The sequence below is a fragment of the Python bivittatus genome, unplaced genomic scaffold (genome assembly GCF_059951505.1).
Source record: "Python bivittatus isolate LINGU-HERP-01145 unplaced genomic scaffold, Pbiv_v1 ctg000480_np1212, whole genome shotgun sequence".
Lineage (NCBI taxonomy): Eukaryota > Metazoa > Chordata > Lepidosauria > Squamata > Pythonidae > Python > Python bivittatus.
The window spans coordinates 59,197,108-59,217,562 of record NW_028277075.1 but is presented as its reverse complement, the minus strand read 5'-3'; the positions used below and the strand labels follow the sequence as shown (position 1 = coordinate 59,217,562).

General features: G+C 36.8%; 1 protein-coding gene across 3 annotated transcripts in view; it reads left to right on the top strand.

Moving 5' to 3' along the window:
• The window catches only part of SERGEF (secretion regulating guanine nucleotide exchange factor), a 96,526-nt gene that overhangs the window by 22,798 nt on the left and 53,273 nt on the right, over positions 1 to 20,455 (top strand). For 2 of the 3 annotated variants that reach the window (XM_025168192.2, XM_025168193.2), the window contains exon 9: positions 1,081 to 1,247. In XM_025168192.2, the coding sequence (XP_025023960.1) occupies positions 1,081 to 1,247 (167 nt within the window). Of the gene's footprint in view, positions 1 to 1,080; positions 1,248 to 4,089; positions 4,456 to 20,455 lie in introns of those variants that run through there. The other variant, XM_088146019.1, reaches the window with a different exon arrangement.

Below are 20,455 nucleotides of genomic sequence, written 5' to 3'. Positions count from 1 at the left end.
AAAGGAAAAGGTGTGTTATGAATTTTAAATAGGACAAAGCTATGGCTAATGTAGTAGACTTGTGACTTCCTGGTAGAATTGGAAAAATGTTAATTGAGTATTTTATCCATATGTAGGGAGGTTTCTTGACTCATTTCCTCTCACAGTGAGGAGATCAGGAGAGAACTGGTGAGAAGTAAGTTAAAATATTCACAAACTTGAGATCTGTTCCTGATGATTCCTAAGGGCTGAAATGACAGATTGTCAAGAGGCCACGAAAACTGGGAAGCAAGTCTCTATATTAGTGTCATGAATTTTGATGGTAGCTTTGGGTCTGAGCATCTCTTCATCTTGAAAGTGATGTGTACATGTTATTTGACCATACAGATATTTTTAGATTTCAGTTTATGGCTGATTTCATAAATCATGCTAAACTATACAGTAGTTGTCAGACTAAACTCTAATAAGCTAAATTCACAGATTGCACTAAGGCAAAAGTGAATAGATTTTGTTCTGCTAGGAGGGTAGTTCCTTTTCCTTTTTCTTTTTTGGAGGCTGCAGGAACATGAGGTGACCATCCTGAAAACTCAAAATGGATATGAGGTGCAGCATATAACTTGTCACTCCTATGTTAAGTCACAAACCAGAATGTTTGAATAGTTATATTGCTAGACTAGGAACAGGGAGGTCCCTGGATGCTTTGGGGGCAGTCATTATTTCTCAGCATAACATACCCATTAAAGTTGTGAGAATAAAATTTGAAGAGTGTATACAATATATCCTGCCTTGAGCTCCTGGAAGAAATGTGGAATATAAATATAATAAATGAACAAAAGGAACCATACTCAACAAATCACCATGGCTGAATTCATAGAATATACTAAGCCAAAACCAGGCAACCCCATAAATGGTTAGTATGTTTTATGAATTCAGTCCCTGAATCCATTGCGTGGAAAATATGTAAACTGAAGAGAAGGAAATATTTAATAAAAAGGGAAGCTTAATGTGCTATATTACAATTTTGCTCAGCTTAATAATTTTTATTATGGTTTTATCTAAGTTCAAGAACTAACAATGTGCAATTATGTTATTGATATTTAGAGACAGGGAAAGTCTTTACATGGGGTAGAGGAGACTATGGTCAGCTTGGAAGAAGTGGGATGCCACATGAAGGACAGAGCCAGGGCAGAAAGAGATCAACAGAGCATCATTTGAAAGAGCCAGCTTATGCTCCTGCTACAGTACCGAGACTCTCTGGTGCATCTGAGGTAAGGAAAAACTATGCATGTTGTCAGCTTAGATTTTTTTTTTTTAGATTTTTTATCCCGCCTTTCTTATTTTTATAAATAGCTCAAGGCAGTGAATATACCTAATACTCCGTCCTCCTATTTTCCCCCACAACAACAACAACCCTGTGAGGTAAGTTGGGCTGAGAGAGGGTGACTGGCTCAAAGTCACCCAGCAGGCTTTTGTGCCTAAGGCAGGATTAGAACTCACCAACTCCTGGTTTCTAGCCTTCTCTTCCTAATATGAATGGTACCTCTGACACAAGGAATACAGTACTGTCTCAATCCATTGAATCAATATTGCATGCATTTACTTATTATGTTCTATCCATTATTCTGCCAATTATTTGGTTTGTGAAAACTGGAAGTAAATCCAAATGTGGTGCAATATGCTACTCTTTCAAGTAAATAGTTTAATTATAACTTTCCCTGATATTTGCTCATTTACAACACAACAGTCTCTAATGCACACTTTTTTGTAGATAATTCTTTCTAAAATATAAGTTGTTTTGGACAAAATATTTGAATTCTGAAAGACTGGCTTTAGTGATCTCCATTCATTATTACTACCCTAACATTATGGACTTCATACTAGCAAGTTATTCCATTTCTTTCTAAAATAAATTCATAGAGATTTGTTTTCTATCTATGATAGAATGCAAGAGTCATATGTATCTCTTAGGCTATATATATCAGAAAGAAGTGGCATACTCTGATAAAAACAGTGGCAGATTGCTATCTTCCACTCCTGTTATAGTAATTGTAGAAGTAATCTCTGAGAAACAACCAGGAAAAGGAAAGGCTCTTTTCTAGGTCACAGAAACACAACAGACAAATTTTCAGCAGAAAATTTGCATGTGCTCGTGTTTTAAAAGTGTTGAACTTTGTTTGGAGTCACTTGTATGTTATTTTAGTGTATTGTGATGGAAGACATGAGAGAGGAGGATCGTGGCACGGAGGTCCAAGGTCATAGGGAGGGGGAGAGGAATCCCAAGCATCTCCTCAGCCCTCAACCACGGTGTGTGAAAATAAAGAGAAGGAGACAAGCACTACCTTAAGGAATGCAGAATGTTTAGTTGCTGTCATTGGGGTTTAGAGTTAGTCTGGTGAGATTCTACCTAGTAGGTGTAAGCTAATAAAGTAACTGAATTTTTCCTGAATTGTCCTGCTGAGTTTCTTGGGCTGAACCTGACATGTATTGTTAATTACAACCAATACAGTTTTGACAGATTGAGTTGTCATGTTTTGAGCATACAGTTCTGAATAGATAGCTAATGATTTAGAGAGGCCAAATACGAGGGGGGACCCCAAAAAACCCAAAATTATCTTATGGAGGGCGGGCGCTTTGTAGTACAGGCTTCCCCCGCTAGGTGAGTGTTCTAGGAACCCATTTGCATCAGTGTACCAGCTGGGTTGTTGTGAGAGGTTGCGTTGGGCTTCAGTGAGTTTTTTTTTACAGAATTTTTCAATGCATTTGCCTATTTTGTGATGGTGATTCGTGCCTCACTTCCTCACACCTGAACAAAGAGACAATCTCTTGACTGTGTGTCGTGCTTTGAAGGAACAGTTGGAGACTGACCCTGACACCTGCACACACTGCGCTGAGTGTTCAGCAGTTTTTGACCAAAAACGGCATGACCCTTGTGCCCTACCCTCCCTATTCACCCGATCTTGCCCCGTGCAACTTTTTCTTGTTTCCCCGGATGAAAAAAGTCCTCAAAGGGAAACATTTTGCCGATGTGGAGGAGGTGAAACAAAAAACGGCAGAAGCACTAAAAGGCATCAAAATCGATGAGTTCAAAACTTGTTTTGAGCAGTGGAAAAAAGTATCGATAGGTGTATTGCATCAAATGGAGAGTACTTTGAAGGTAACTGAAGTTTGAACGTGTAAAAATAAATACACAATTTTTTATAAATAAATTGTGGGTTTTTTTGGGTCCCCCGTTGTATAATCAGGTATGAACAATGTAAATGGTGCTGATTCTTTTACCATAATAGCCGCCCCAAATCCTCACCCTTCTAAGAATATAAGAAAAAAGCCTAGGCCAGCCTTTCTCCATGACCATCTCTCTGGGACTGCAACTTGAGAATTGGTAGCTGACAAGGTCAAAGAATTGTGGAAGCTGCAGTCCCAGCATATTAGGGAAGCACTAGATTAGGGGTCCCATACAACTTGAATTATATTAAGGGAGTATAGACTTCCATTCCTCCATTTATATACAGCTCTAAGGTAAGTTTTCTAACAGGTAGGAAACAACACATGAGGTTAGGCAAAACTACATCCAGTATCCGGTTAATCAGTACAGGTGCCCCTCAGGGATGTGTGCTTTCCCCACTGCTTTTCTCCCTGTATACCAATGACTGCATTTCAAAAGACTCTTCTGTTAAAATCTTGAAATATGCGGATGAAACAACTATCATTGGTCTAATTCGAAATGGAAATGAGTCAGCATATAGACGGGAGGTTCAACAACTGGTCTTGTGGTGCGGTCATAACAACTTGGAATTGAATACACTTAAAACCGTGGAGATGATTGTGGAGTTTAGGAAGAATCCTTCTAAGACTCCTCCCCTTACCATACTTGACAACCCAGTATCAGTGGTAGAGTCCTTCAAGTTCCTGGGTTCTATACTTTCCCAAGACCTGAAATGGACGCTTAACATTACAGCCATCATTAAAAAGGCACAGCAAAGGAAGTTCTTCCTGCGGCAACTTAGGAAGTTTAAATTATCCCAGGAACTCTTGGTATAGTTTTACAGGGGAATCATTGAGCCTGTTATCTGTTCCTCTATAACTATCTGGTTTGATTCTGCAACCAAACAGGACAGACTCAGACTCCAACGGATAGTTAAGTCTGCAGAAAGGATAATTGCAACCCGCCTGCCTTCTATAGAAGAACTGTATACTGTGAGGGTCAAAAGGAGGGCAGAGAGGATATCTGCAGACTCTTCCCATCCTGGATATAAACTATTCCAACTTCTTCCTTCAGGACAGCGCTACAGAGCACCATATGTTAAAACATCTAGATATCGGAATAGTTTTTTCCCTTGTGTCATTGCTCTGTTAAACACTACTTGACTCGATATGTGCTGGACAGTGGCTTCTCCCTTTGAAAAAGTTATTTTACTGTGTAGTGTTATTGTTTATTATTTTTCTGTTGCTATCCAAACGCACTGTTGATCTTGCTGTTTGTCACCGAAGACAAATTCCTTGTATATATTTTATACTTGGTCATTAAAGTATTTTGTATTGTATTGTATTGTATTGTATTGTATTGTATTGTATTGTATTGTATTGTATTGTATTGTATTGTATTGTATTGTATTGTATTCTAAGGTAAGCATTCTAGATACAGGTAGTCCTCGACTTACAACCACAATAGGGATGGGAGAATTCATCATTAAGTGGTGTGGTTGTTAAGTGAGGCATCATGTGACCATGACTTGTGACCTTCCCCATTTACTTTGCTTGTTGAAAGCCAGCTGAGAAGGTCACAAATGGCAATCATGTAACCGCAGGACACTGCAACCATCATAAATGTGTGATGATTGCCAAGCGCCAGAATCACAATCGTGACCGCGGGGATGCTGCAATAATCATACATGTGAGGACCAGTTGTAAGTCAGTTTTTTCAGCACTGTCGTAATTTCAAATGGTCACTAAGCGAATAGTTGTAAGTCGAGGACTACCTGTACCAAATCTACTTGCAGATTGGCTCTTTACTGTTGGATACATGGATAAATAGAAGATAATCTCCCTCCAGTACCTTAACCCTAACCTTCACCTAATCCCAGCTCCCACTCTCCACACTTTCCTTATTTTCCTTGATGATTCCCTAATTTAAAGCACGAATTGCAAGTTTATTTTTGAAAATGTAGGGGGAAATTTGTGTCAAATTGTGTAATTTCCAACTGAAAGGGTAAATAACTGTACCAGTTGCAGGTCTGGCATGAAAGAGAGTGTTTCAGGCTTAAAAAGTGTTGATTTCAATATGGTCTAAATGTTTTTAAATTTCTAAGATTTCCATCCAGTTATGCAAGTTACAGTGTCTGAGATTATTTGGTACGTGGAAGCACATACTCATAACACAACAAAATAACTTTAGTTGAACCTCACTGTGAATAATACCATCTTGTTGACTGCTTTTATTGCTACCTCCTTCAGTTTTGTAGAAACTGTCATAAACTATTGTTTTCCACATATCTCATTCCCATTTTTTTCCTCAATAGAGAGACCCAGAGGTAACTCTTGGTTGGGTACCTGTAATTGTGAAGACAGGCTAGCAATGGGCAGTCTTTAATTATATTGATTTCATGCTTAGAATGTCTTAGAGTTGTTTCTTTAGATAAAGAGACTTAACTCTAAAGGCATCCATAATACATTGTAATTATTCTTCAAAATGTTAGAACGTAATACAAGGAATTTTATTCCTGTTTTACTGTGTAATATTTTTTTCTGAATAATAATTTATTAATGTATAAACAAAAGCAAAATGTAGTTCAGGGAAGCTTGTAATTCAGTGAAAATTTAGTTGTCTCATTGAATTATGGTTGCTGCAGCAAAGCAGCTATGATAATTTTGGGGTATTATTGGTGTTTCATTTCCAAACGACAGTGATCTTTTCCTCAGCCCAACCAAATTAGTTCATGGCCTTTTAATTAGGCACTGTGAATTGATAATCTGTGGACCAGCTCCAATTCCATTAGCATATTTGGCCTCTGATGGCTCTTTTAATTTATAATCAAGGTATGTCAAAACTATTCAGTTTTTCTAGTGAAGAAAGAATAGACATCAGTCTACTTGCATATTTAAAAATATTGTGTTCCATGTTATCCACTATCTGTTTGCTATTTAGGACATTCTTGAAACCTGGAGTTATTCCTTGACCCTGTCCCATTTGATTAACTGCATGTCATTCTAAGTTCAGTTGTTTTGGCCTAGGAATCACTTGTTGATCGGAGAAGGTAATATTATTTTAGAAGCTGATGGCACATTATCTTGAGATCTGAGTGGTTTCCAACATCCAGGAATTAGCCTATTCTTTTCTAGTACATGTAATTGCTTGTCAATTCCCCTTATTAGGAATCTGCTAACAATCTTTTGTTGCAGTAGCACTAAAGAGTTTAATTAGGAGTGAGGATTGACTCCTGGTGACTGCATGGAGGAAATTGAAATCTTATTTGTTTTATAGAAGAATTGTACATTGTTAGTTATTTAATTGAAATTGGTAGAATGACAATATGATTATTAAAGCTTTTGTTGATTAAAAGAATAAATTAATTATTCTTCCAAGTAAAAGATAAGTCCAAGTTGTCACTCATGTTTACTATAATTTTATTGAAGAAATTTTTAACAAGATAAAAGCAATACAAATATTAGAAAAGAAACAAAGAAAATAAGGAAGAATAGTGAATAAGTAAGAAAGAAAAGAGAAAGAAAAGATTATAAAGAAGTGCCTTCCAGTCTTTTGATGGCGGTTATAAATGCATTTATATTTTACCATCTCTAAGGTTACATCATAATTTCCTTCTTCCATAAGCTACCCTTACTAATTGTCAAACCCATAAATCACAAGTTCATTTTTTTCTTTTTTGAGCAAAAAGTCCATAAGGGGTTTCCAGTCACTAATAAATGTAACAGTTGATCTTTCTCTAAGCAAACAAGTTAATTTTGCCATCTCTGCTAGTTCCATCATCTTCACCAACCATTCCTCCATTGTGGATATATCACAGTCTTTCCATTTTCATGCATATAGTAGTCTTGCTATCTCATCGAAATGGTATCTTTTTCTGCTTGAGCTTGTCAGTCAAAAAAAACCTCCACCTCTTTTCATTTGCTAAACATTCTGATCAGAATTTCTTTAAGTATAATCACATCTGCGTTATTAATTTTCAGTGTGGTAGTAACATTCTGCTGTGAATAGAAAACCCAGTAGTCTTCTTCCTGATAAAGTGCACAAGAATATCACTTGGTGCATTTCTTAATTTTGCAAATCGCATGTTAATTCTATAAACGTTGTCAATTTCTGCCTCCATATCATCATTCCATTCCAAAAAGTTTGTTAAAGATTGAATAACTTTTTCTCTGGTGTGTTTTCCAGGATCCTCTGGAGCTTCTCCAAATCTCAAGCAAAATTTTTGTTTAAGTCCTTTTCCATCTCCCTGTTTATTATTTCTGTTTTACTTTCTAAAATTTCTACTTTGTCATTAATTTGTTTAACGTCTCCTGTAAGTTGTCTGATAGATGCTTCAGTTTTTTTGGTAACTTCTTTCATCTCCCCTTACATTTTTACAAATCTTTCTTCCATTCTCACTTCAAAAGCCATCAGCTCACTTTTAAAAGATTTGACAGATTCAAATATCTGCTTCCCCATCTCTTCAAACATTTTTTGTAATATTTCTGGAGTAATCCCTTTTTCTGTCAGTTGCTCCAATGAATCTCTCCTTCCCTCACCAAGCCTTGTAGATTTTCTGGTAATTGCCATTCTTTTATTTATAATCCAAAATAAAAGTAAATCAATTATAAAGATGAAAGTAAAAGGCAGGCTTCTCCATTTTTGTCCCTCTTTCACCTTTTTTGTTCCCTTAAGGCTTTAGTCCTTTCTGTAGTTTTAATCACATCGTCAATCTCATGTTATACTTATCTCCTTATTTTGTAAATTCCGCCAATTGCCTTTTCCTTTTGACGTCAGACAATCAACATTCCCACGAAGGTCTGATCTATTTATTTAATTAATTCCAAATAGCACCAAAAGCACTTTCACCAAAATATTAATCTTCCAAATTTATACAGTCCCCTTTATCCATTTGTAACTTTCTTAGTCAAAATTTTGTTAAGCTCTTTGCTATTATTTTAAAGTCTTTTAAAAATATTATTGTCCTCCTTGTTTCAGTTTCTGTAATTTGGAAGGAAAGCTGACACAATGAGACTCGCTTTCTTCGTTGGCTGTTTTCAAAGATCTCTTTTCAAGTGTAAATTGATTGTATCCAAAAATGATTAAGAAAGTGAGGGTTTGGTCAAGCTTAGTGTCCTTAAAAAGCTGTGCTTGTGTGTGTGAGCAAGCTGCTTCTCCCTTGATTCCCTGCCTCTCTGCTCACAAGAAAACCACAAGATTTCTATCCTGCAGTCTCCTTAAGAGGAGCAGCAGTCTGGTGTGGAGGTGGGTGATCTCTCAATCTCTCCTTTATCTGCAAAGATTTCGCTGGCCAGAAATCTCCATTGGCCACCATTCACTGTTGCAGCACCACCTCCGCTCCTTTGGAGACATCTAGCCCACCATAGAATCTCACTTGGAAGCCTCTCATGTTTACCTGAAATAGTGACAGTGCAGTTTTAGAGGAGAGATTGTTATGCCTCATCTTTGTTTTTTGATAATTCAAATGTTTTATGTTTTATAGAACACAGACACTCAAAGCTGTACCTTATCGTTCCTTCATAATATTACTTTGGTTGTCATTGTCCCTATATTTTAATGTTTCTCCTGAGTATCCCTTTAAATTTTAGATTATCGCACCTGCTTGTATGAATCTCTCATTTTTTATCAGGTTTTAAATATTCACTGGGCCTTGATCATCCCAAAGATTGTGTTTATCTGGTCCCAGTACAAATTATTTTATCCTCAACAAAGTCTTTGTTGATAATTTCGAGTAGTGGCTGAATTTTAGCATACCATGATGAAGAGAGGATAATATAATAGCAACCTTAGTTAAACATTAACCCCTCTCTGGAGCAAAATGTTGATCTCAGTTGTATGTGCAGGAGTTTCTCTTGGATATATTTTTTCATTCCACTGCCTCATAGCTCTTGATAGCCCTTTTGGTAGCTGCGGTGGGATAGGGTTTTATTTTTTTACCTGGTATAATATCAAAGCAGTTTGGTATAGTGGTTAAGGCACCAGGCTAGAAAACAGGAGACTGTGAGTTCTAATCCCACCTTAAGCACAAAGCCAGCTGGGTGACCTTGGGCCAGTCACTCTCTATCAGCCCTAGCAAGGAGGCAATGGCAAGCCACTTCTGAAAAACCTTGCCAAGAAAACTGCAGGGACTTGTCCATGCAGTCGCCAGGAGTCAACACTGACTCGGAAGCGCGCACGCACGCACGCGCGCGCTCACACACACACACACACACACACACACACACACAGTATCGAGTAAGCAAGCATAAAAGAAATGTCTCCCTTATAGTGGATGTTATACCACAGTAGCCAGTCCAAACAGATATGTTCAGGCTTATAGATTTATGAGGATTTTTTTTTTTTACCATCCATGAGCAGAAGAGGGAAGTCTGAATTCCTTCCCAATAGCCCCTCTGTTACAAACATAGCTTTAAAAATTTCTTTCTGTTTGCTGAGAGCAGTAACAAGAAAAGATATATGAAACGAATGTATAAAAGTGGCTTTAGCTCAGCTAGGCTTAGCAGATCCAGTACTTTTCCACTGATTTTTTAAAAAGAAGTCAGAACTGTGAATGTGCTACAACGAACTGCACTGCAGGCTGCAGCCCCCGATTGGCATGCTAGAAGCATCTCTAGCATACTGCTAAGTAGAGATTGGCGAGGAAACTGGGTCAGAAAACATGCTTACTGTACCTGCAAGAGACTGCGGAGTGTAACAGCATGGAAAGAGGACTGTCCACAGCATGGCACTGTCTTACTAAGTATAATGGGAAAAACTGCTAAGAGTTTGCCATAATATGTCTTTCAGCTGGTGATTGCCAAGTGAATGTAGCAATGATGGCTTTGCATAGATTCAATTTAATGCCCTATAAGACTTTTGTCTATAGTGCTTTGAAGAATAGTGTCTCTTTCCTCTCTGTATGAAGCCAATACAACTTCATACATAAATACTTAGGCAGGAAGAGTATTTGTATTGAGCATCACAATGTATATAACACAAAGATGAACCTGGTTAAGTCTCCAATTGTTGCAATAATATATGAGGTGGGTTTTAATCTAGATATTTAACCTAGGACAATTTTCCTCAATCCTGTGCTTTCTAGAAATGTTAGATTTGAACTCACGTAATTCCCAGTCATTGTTGATGTTGACCATGCTTAACTAGAATTAGGTGGGTTGTAATCTAGCACATATGCAGGATACCAGTTTGGGGAAGCCTGATCTAGGAACATTTGAACTATGTGGATAATTAACTTGTATTTTTATTTGGATTGAGTAAGCAATAGTTCAGTACATGTGATGGAGATAGAAATGAAATATATGACTAAAGCAACAGTTGTTCCAATATATGCAAAGCAACAGTATATAGAGTATAAGGAAAAAAGAACAGGAACATTCTATGTATACTCAGATAAAACCTTGGTAGAAACAAACTGAAACAGTGAGACTGCCTAACCTTGCCTTTTTTTAAAAAAAAGAAGGGTGAGGGAGAGATACACTGTTTCATAAAACATCTTAGAAGGAATGCTTTGCATAAATGCTAATTAAAATGGGGCGCCCTTCTGAAGCTTTGCAGTGCCCTACTAAGTAAACATTTTCCCCACTGTTTTCAACTTGTCATGTCTTATAATATAGTTTGTTTTGAGAATAGAGTATTAATTAGCAGTTTTTGTTCTTATTTCTATCTTAACTAAAGTCATATTAAGAATGAGCCAAATTTTTCCTCTTCTGCTCATGAGATTCTTTAATTCCTGCAAAAGGGGTCTGTTTTCCGGTTTTTGGGCCTTGAGTAAAAGATTCATGAAGTGGGGAAGGATGTCTCAACTTCTCTCTGCCAATGTACTTTTTTTTCTTAAAAAACCCAAACCTTATGTTTGCTCACTTGTGATGATATTTATCACTCTGCCTTCCTTTTTCTTGAAAGAACGATCAAATGTCCACACATTTGTCAAATTATAATACAGCATTGTGTAACTAGGTGATGATATTTACAGGAAGAATGAGGGAGAAGAGAGATCCCACTTCAAGCAAGCAAGCAAGCAAACACACATGCATGCACAAAGATTTCTTAAAGAGCTGGCCACTGACATCTAACACTCTTTGCATTTCTCAGTTATTTCCAGCACTGGATAAGTTTATTGTAATAAATTCTAACTGGCTTGTAGCATCATGGACAGCAAAATGAGTCCATCAAATGTTTCTGTCAGATCTTTCTATCACGATTGCAACACTTTCAAGATCTGTATATTTCTTAGCACTTCGTTGCACCTCAATTTTGTTTCAGCAATTGAAACATGACCAATAAAAGTTCACTGGAAATATACAGATACTTGTGGAATTGTATCTAACCTTGATCTCTACTTCTAGATCTTTGACAAAGTAATAGCAAGAACTATTCTCTGTACTATTCCATAAAAACCTTGAAATTAATTTGTGGTCTTCCCAAATTGGGAAGTTTGTGATGAGCATTTTTTTTCTTCAATCATGCCATGTGGCTTCTAGGCAGTATGGGTAGTCCTCGTTTAGCAACTGGCTCATTTAAGTGACTCTCCACAGATACAATGGTGATTAAAAAGTAACTTTATGAACAATCCTTGCATTTATGACCTTCACCGGTCTGTAAAGCAAAGGAAAGCTGAAGTAAGATCAGAAGCACAGTTGCAGTTTCATTTAGTGATGCTTCACTTAATGACTGAGTTGCTAGTCCAATTGTGGTCGCTAAACAAGGACTACCTGTATTGTCTTGGAGCCTTTCTATATGAGGCTGCTAACACTACAAATTCCCCATATGAGCTCACTCATGGTATGGAAAGGGTAAGTTGAGATGATGGGGAAGGAAGATGGAAAGAATGCTAGAACTCCTGGGATAAGAAACTGTTCCTAGCGAAACTGAAATGGAAATGCAGTCTTCCTCTCCTCTGAATTAAGACAGGATAGTTTTGGTTTGTGAGGACATCTAAATGACAGGGGAAATATTAAAGAATGCTTTGTTGCTTGTTTACAAGCCTCCAGGAAGCTAAAATGTTTTGCAGGCTACTAACTTTTATTGATTTATTTTTTAAAGCTGTTATGAATACAAAAAATGCCATAGGCCATTGAAACGGTAAATCTGTTTGAAACAAAGCTTTAAAATACGAGTAACTGAGCTTTCCAAAAGCAAAAGCTTTTGATTTAGCTTAGTGAGACTTGATAATTGTCTTGGCCTATCAAAACACTGAAGTTCATTTTTTCTTTGATCTTTCACATAATGCTGTTTGATAAGATATGCATTTATACTTAGCTAACATTAAGTATGCTACTACATTATTTATTAACTCAGTAGACCAAGACATATTGACGAATACAAATTTTGCTCTGTAAGTATCATGTAATGACCCATAAATGTATAATTTATTTATGTTATTTAGTAACAGTGTTTTTATCATGCCCACATCAACAGGTTCTAGTTGATGTACAAAAACAACTCACACAATGAAATATAACCAACTTTTATTGTGAGTCTTGAATCAATCATTTTATTTAGATTGCACTAGTACTAAAGCATACTTTTATTCTTTGTACAATTGAGAGTAGGTCTGTCTCTGTTTTAGCATGGTCACTGGCATGGGCAGGCATTATTTATTTTTTAAAGGATATTTCCAATGAGATTTTGATGTTATTACCCTAGATCAGTGGTTTTTAAACTGTTTGATCCAATTACCCCCTTTCCTGGTCTCAAATAATGTCATTACCCCACAAAAACAAACAAAAAAAACCCAAAAGAGCACAGACTCTGTTGCTTTGCACAAGTGCCTTGATGGCAGCAGTCCCCAAATTAGATGCTTTACTCACAAACAATTACAAATCCCTCCATTATTGCCAGGATATGCCAAACCACTCCCTTGGGGCAGCTACCCCCAGTTTAAGAACCACTGCACTAGATCTCAAATTGTAGCTGCTAATGTGAGCAATTTCATTTGCTGCAAATATTTTTCAAAACCGTTTCCATTGTTTCCCTTTTGAAATATATATTAGAAAAAGTGTTGGACCATTCTCAATACTGTTTGCATTTGTTTCAGAATGGGTTTTCTAACCGTGTTTTTCATTGAAATATGTCCTCAGATAATTGGAAGAATTGCCTTGCACTTTTGTCTATTTGGACTTCCCCAAGTTTTTTCCTTCCCGTCTCAGCGTTCTTTATTGCAAAAAAAGCTGCTCACCATTCTTTGCAAGCCTGTTTGGCTGGCAGCAGAATTAAATGACCAGTATACATCTGAGTTAGAATTTTGCCTAAGCCAAAAGACTGTATGTATTTGTGTGTGTGTGTAGCCATCTGTTGTATTATATTTATTGATAAAAAGTTAAATAGAAATCAGACAATTTCTTTGACAAATAATCCTGTCTTCCCTTGGATGTTCTGAAAAGCCCAACCTTACCAGGCTGATGTTATTTTGGGAGAGATTTGAATTAAATAGGTGGATTGCTTGAGGAAGAAATTCCTTTGCATCCAAGCATATAAATGCAACAGATTACTACCAGAGGGCTAGTTCTCCACAATCCTAATAAGCTACTAACATTTTAATATAATTAATTGACTGTTTATGTGCCATCAAGTTGTTTCCCACTCCTAGCGACCACATAGATAGATTTTTCTCCATGATGATCTATCCCTAACCTGTTCTTTCAAGTCTCCCAATGGTGCACTCATTGCCACTGTAACTGAGACCATCCATCTTATTGCTGGTCATCCTTTTCTTCTCTTTCCTTCCACCTTTCCGAGCCCTAGAGCCTTTTCTAGAGAGCTGGGTCTTTGCATAATGTGTCCAAAGTAGGATAATTTGAGCCTGGTCATTTGTGCCTCAAGTGAGAACTCTGGGTTGATTTGTTCAATGATCCATCAGTTTGTTTTCTTGGCTGTCCATGGTATTCTCAGGAGTCTTCTCCAATTTTAATATAATACTGTCTTTAAAAAAAAGAAAAAGAAAAATCAACCTGATTGTGTAATCTGTGCTGACTGAAACATGTTTCTTCTGTTGAGTTTGCAAGGGAAACAGTTTTGATACCTTTTTTCATTTCCACTTGGTTTTTCATTTGTTGAAAAGCCCATTTATCTCAGTACAAGGGAAAATGAAGATTTTTATTTCTTTTTCTGTTCTATTCTCCTTTGGGAGAGGATAATTTTTCAACTCTTCAAAACGGATGAGGGTGGAGGGAGAGCTGGCTTTGCCAATAAATGCAATTTCATCCATGCTGCTTCACCCTTAGAATGCAATTTTTTCTGTGTTTGCTCAGAAGTAAATCCCGTGCTCACTCTGTAATTTAAAGTTTATGATCATATTGTCTGGATGCATTTTGGCTTACCAGCTTTTGCGCAATTTCATACTAGTTACCTTCCAGGTAGAAGCTGGTTGTGGCTTTGTATATCTGTGGAATAAATTATGTAATTTTTGGCATTCCTGTAGTTTTAAAAGAACCAAGCTGCTGGGGGAAGGCTGATATGCATAAATGATTATCAGCTTGCTTGATCTCCTGGCTGCTTGATCGTTTGGGGAGGGGGGCTTGAAAAACCAAGTGCTCTCTTGTCTTTGAGTAGGAGAAGATTTTAACAGCCTGTGGGAATGTGCTTGGAAAGAGTTCCCCGCAGGAGTGTTTAGAACAGACACTAGGTGTCAGCTGATTCATACAGTGCTCGCCAATAATTGGTAGAGGGTGAAGAGCTGTCCTGATACATTTTGCTGTGGCTTGGTTGCTATGGAAACTGCTGCTTTTGTACGTGTATTGTGTGTGCAACCCCTCCACCATATGGGTTCTGCTTCACAGACACTGCAGATTATGGAAACATGTTGCCACAATATAGCTCTTAATGGTGTTGCTTGGATTATGAAGACTCTATTTTCTTTTCCTTTGTCATACTTCTGATAGTTAAAAACAAAACCAAACAACCCTCCTCCATGACCCCCTCCCTCCAATTTCTGTAGGATGTTGGCTCAGTGTATCTGCTGGCAAGCCAGATTTTATGGGCACCAGAAGGCAGGCCCCTGAAGTTGAACAGAAAAGAATGTATATTGCCGTTTTCTTTGTAGAATCTGTGAAAGTTGGTAGAAGTGCTTCTGCTGTGAAAACAGTTAAAAGAATTTGAAGAAGCATTGTGAGGTCAGCTTGTCCTAGCCCAGAGACCTCTAGACCTCTTGGACTACACACCTATCATCCTCAGGTCTCTCCCAGTCTAGGAATAATGGGGGTTGTTATGGAACAGATCTGGAAAACAGGACTGGAAAGGCTGCTCAAAAGTATAAATCTGCAGTGGGCTTTGAAGCATAAAAATTCTGCTAAAATCTCACCATAACACGTATTTATCTTTAAGCCTTGTGTTAGGAATTATCTGTAAACAGACTGGCATGTATTCATGAGAGGAAATGTGTTATTTGAGTTTTTAAAAAACTTGCTCATCTTTTAACCTTTTGCAGTCAAGGGAATTTCTCAGTGGGGTGAGTATTTCCACATATACTCAGGATTAACTCACTTGCTTGTCTGTGCCTACAACTATTAGGAGTCCTAATTTATCTAAAAGTAGCTGTGATTTCTTTAATGTTTTTGGCTAGGGAGACATTGTTTTTTGCCGAAATACAGGAAATCTCTTGGCTGTTGCCCAGCTGTGTTCAAGTCTGGCTATACTGTAATACATCAATCACACTTTATACTGAATAGGCTTGTTTGAGCAGCCGTTTTATGTCATGCAGCCTTCTATATGGAATTTTTGTTCGTGGCTCCAGCAATTCTGACATAAAATATATATCAGTCTCTGAATGATAGAACCAACTTTTGAGAACTAGTAAAGTTACATCAGGACAGGAAGGCCTGGCGCAATATGGTTCATGGGGTCACGAAGAGTCGGACACGACTTAACGACTAAACAACAACAACAACAACAAAGTTACATCCTCCTTCATGCATAACTTTTAATGAATAATGGGTTAAAAGTTTCATATAAAATATGTTTTAATCTAGAAGGTGATTTGTGTTATTGTCAGAAAGAAGATAACTATGTTTACATGGCTACCCAGATGTAAAGGCACTAACCAAAATCTAAATGCCACTGCATCGCTCATATTCCCTGCAAACAAAAAATGTAACTGTGAGAATTGTAGTCACTGTAATTCTGTTCCAGAAAGTATAGTTTGCTTCAAGTAAACATGATTCCTTTTTAGTCCATGAGTTTATCAATATAATTTTCTAGACAACAGCATACAAGACGTTTGCCATCTCTTCTTCCACAAGAGTTTTCAAACTTCCTAGCTTAGTCTGCAGCCCTGGTATTCCCAAGCAAGTAATAATCAGACCTGCTTCTGCTTAACCTCTAGTGCAGGCAAGGACAACCGGGCACTGGCCGCTGAGGCAGTTCCCTTCAATTGTTACACCTAAATAGATTCCTTTTCCATTCTTATGTTGTGTTTAAAATCATTATTTTATATATAAATAATATATAAGCACCCCAGAAAGGCTTAACTATCCCTGCATGATGGAAGTACAGTTGGAAGTATACGAACAGGAAAACAAGAAGGAAAAGAAAGAATATTACTTAAGAACATAGATTAAAAAATAAAAATACATTGACCGTATTTTTAGTTCTCAAAATGCCAGAATGTTGTGTGTGGCTAGGGAGACATTGTTTTTTGCCCAAATACAGGAAAATCTCTTGGCTGTTGCCCAGCTCTGTGCCAGTTCAGCTATAATACTGTATATCAATCACCCTTCATAATGAATAGGCTGCTTTATGTCATGCGGTTTTCTATGGGGAATCTTTGTTTGTGGGTCCAGTAAACCAAACCACAGCCAGAATAATTACTTCCACCTATTAGAAGATCTGCCTTGGCCTAAAGAAATAGGACAACGCAAGAAAGATGTCAAGAGGATACTGTCAAAAGTGAAAGTTAAAAAAAAAAGGTTTTAAAGGTGTCATTGTATATACTGTATTTAACAGCTAATAATAACTGTGACTGTCTTAATCATATGAGGTAACATTAATATGATGTAATGTTAAGATTTGAAAAAGAAAAGAAAATGAAACATGATATTATAAGCAAGACACTTCAAAAAATTGACCAAATTGTTCAAAGGACCCTTCCTTGCCTTCTTATTTGGGCTGGGCTGGGCAATAAATAAAATACTGACAGGCAGCAAATATCAGAAACCCAGTGCTGTAAATGACATGTAGATTTATGCTTCCATTATTGCTTAATATTTTTTGGCCTCCCCTAAGAACTAAATGTCCATGTTTCTTGCTATCTTGATAGAATTCAAAGATTGAGGATCTAACAAAGAGGAGAATGTACATTTTTAACATGTCATGATCAGTCTGAAATCATGATAACAGTCCTATGGATTTTAACCACAAAAATGGCAGCATTGCTACAGAAATTAAAATAAGCATTTTTCTTACTTACTAACTGCCCATCAGCTATGGTCTTGGCCTTAGATCCCAACACAGGGAATACAGTAAGTGCAAGTGCTGTATATGTTTGCTACATAACATGTTACAGCAATGTGTTTTGGCTTAAATGATTACAAAGTTACAATTATAAACATGATTTTTTACCTGAAAGTGTATTCTTATTTTGATCTATAACACTAAACTCACTGTTGCATAACTATATCATGCTTGCTCTCATATGACAAAGATGCATTGGGTAATATGGTCCCAGTAAGTTGTTTGGGCCCCAAGATTCCAGGAATGGAAAAATCAAATCCTGACCAAATCTGAGGGTGGTTATGCATGAAATATACCCAAATATATTGCCTCAACAGAATATGTCTGTAGAGCATGTTCTGATAAAGGCATATCTAAATCTCAACTCCATTCCTCTCCCCCACTGGATCATGCTATAGCAACACTTATGGTTGCTTAAAAAGAATAATTCTTATAAGTAGTATTAACCATACCCAAGACAATGGATTTTTCTTTCTGATGAATATAACCTGGTTGACCATGTAGGATACTGGAAGGTTCTGCTTTCCACCTTGGTACTACCAAAGTACAAAGTGTGGGTTGCCAATCATAAAGGGTCAAAGGAAAAGAAAACTAAATTTAAATCTTCCCTAAATCTAATCTAAATAATCCAAGAGGAACAGGGAAAATGATTATAAGTAAAATCACAAACAACAAAATCATTGTAATACTAATAAAAAAGTTTAATCCTAAGAGTTATGCATAAACAAAATCTGCATTGCAAAATATTTATAACACTAGCACTAAGCATGATGCCTCAACCAAACCACCACACTAAAATTGACCTAATTGATCAAGGAAGTCTAACCCTAAATTCACCATAATGCCAATGGGAATTTGTAATCCCAACAGCAACAGGTAAATAAAAACCATGACCCAAGATAATTCTAAGACTAGCACTGAGCAAAAATCTCACTCTAAATCAAATAATCATAGTAAAATTAACTTACTATCTGAAGAAAGACTAACTCTAACATTAAGCGCATCCTAATGCCAAAATAATTTTTAACCCTAAGTGATACATGTAGCATTAGTATGCCATGCCCTTTTAACTCTAGCACTAAGCATAAAACCTCATCCTAAACCAAATGATGACACTAAAATCTCAAGCTAAACAGTTAGGAATTTTTAACCCTGTAGGTTACACATAAAAGAAAAAGCCATTGCACTCTATTTATAAGGCTAGCACCAAGCATTAAAGCTTGTTATAAATAAAAGCATTACACTAAAATTAACATAAGATCTCAAGGAACCCTATCCCTTAGTTTACACTAAAGCCACTAGGAATTTTTAACCCAAACTTTTACAGTATACATAAACAAAATGTCACTAGCACTAACCATAAATCTTCACCCTAAACCAAGGCATCACAATAAAATTAGCCTAAAATCACAGGGAAGCCTAACTCTAATCCTATATTTACTCTAATGCCAATAGGAATTTTAAGACTTAAGTGTTAGGTGTAAAATAAAAAAGTGTGCAATCTAATTCTAAGACTGTATAAAACCTTATCCTAAACCAAAGCATCACACTAAATTAATGTACAATCTCAAGAAAGCCTAACTTTACCCTGCTTAGTGCTAGTTTTCGGATTGTCCCGCAGCATTTACAGTAAGAGGTAGAGAACATGGGATTGATTAAAAGAAGAATCAAGGCACGTAGAATAAATATTAGGCATTAACTGGGACCAAAGGAACCATATACCGCACAAAACCACAGAGCTATGTAAATCTGATCTGGAAGAGGGTCACAAGCAGATTGAGTAGATATATTTTCACAAGGAGAAACAAAAGTTGTTTTTGTTTTTAAACTACACTTATTCACAACTGTTTAGGTATTGGCAATGCCAGATGATACATTAAGTTCTGAAGGACTACTGTTCCTATTATTGGAGATCTACACAGTAAGATCTTCCGTTTAAATTGGAAATTGTCTAAATTGTAGAAAGTGGTAATAAGATTGTAGGATGGTCCCAGTCAGATCTCTGAACTGGATAGTGTGGGTCTCTGACAAAGCTATGCTAAAATGTGCAAAGTATTAATTTTATTTAGATTCTTAGGTGGAATGAGAGGATGTCTCTAGATATGGATACTATGTTAGCAGGAAGAGTGATGCTATTATGTTGTACCAGGAACTCTCTCAAAGCTTTCTGGAAAGAAATAAGTGAATGATTGTTAGACCCACTTCTTTGGAAAATCACTACTAACCTTTATTGTTAAATATAAACACTATGTCCTTATTTCTTTGAGTTTCTTTTTTAGAACCAGAAACCAGACTACTAGGTAATATAAAGTTACAACCGGGGCAGCAGGGTGATGAGTGGGGTATATTAGAAGATAAACTTCTAGACTGATCAAGACAAGGGATTTTATTAACCACATTTTATAAGTGCTTTGGTGAGACAGTGGCAAGAGACCAGCAGTGAAGTTGGAAATTGTAAATCTTTAATTGTGTATTCAGTATGTGATCTTTGGTTACTAGGATATATTAAACATTCTTCAAAGCAAAATAAATTTTAATTTTAAGGAGGAAGAGTTTTGCTTCTCTAAATATTTTGGGTGATTTATGAACTATGGAGACTTTTTGAACCCAAATTAAGTGAGCAATAATGTACTGGTAAATTGGTCATTTATATACCCCCCCCCCCCACAGATGCATTATTATGTAAATACTCTGCAGTGCTCTTCACAAGGACAGTGTGGACACATTTGAATTCACCTCTATTGGTACATTTGAATTCCTCAACTCTCACTTCTAAGTGGCTATATTAATGAATTGTCACTTTTGGCTTTAGCCTTTTCTTGGCAGCAT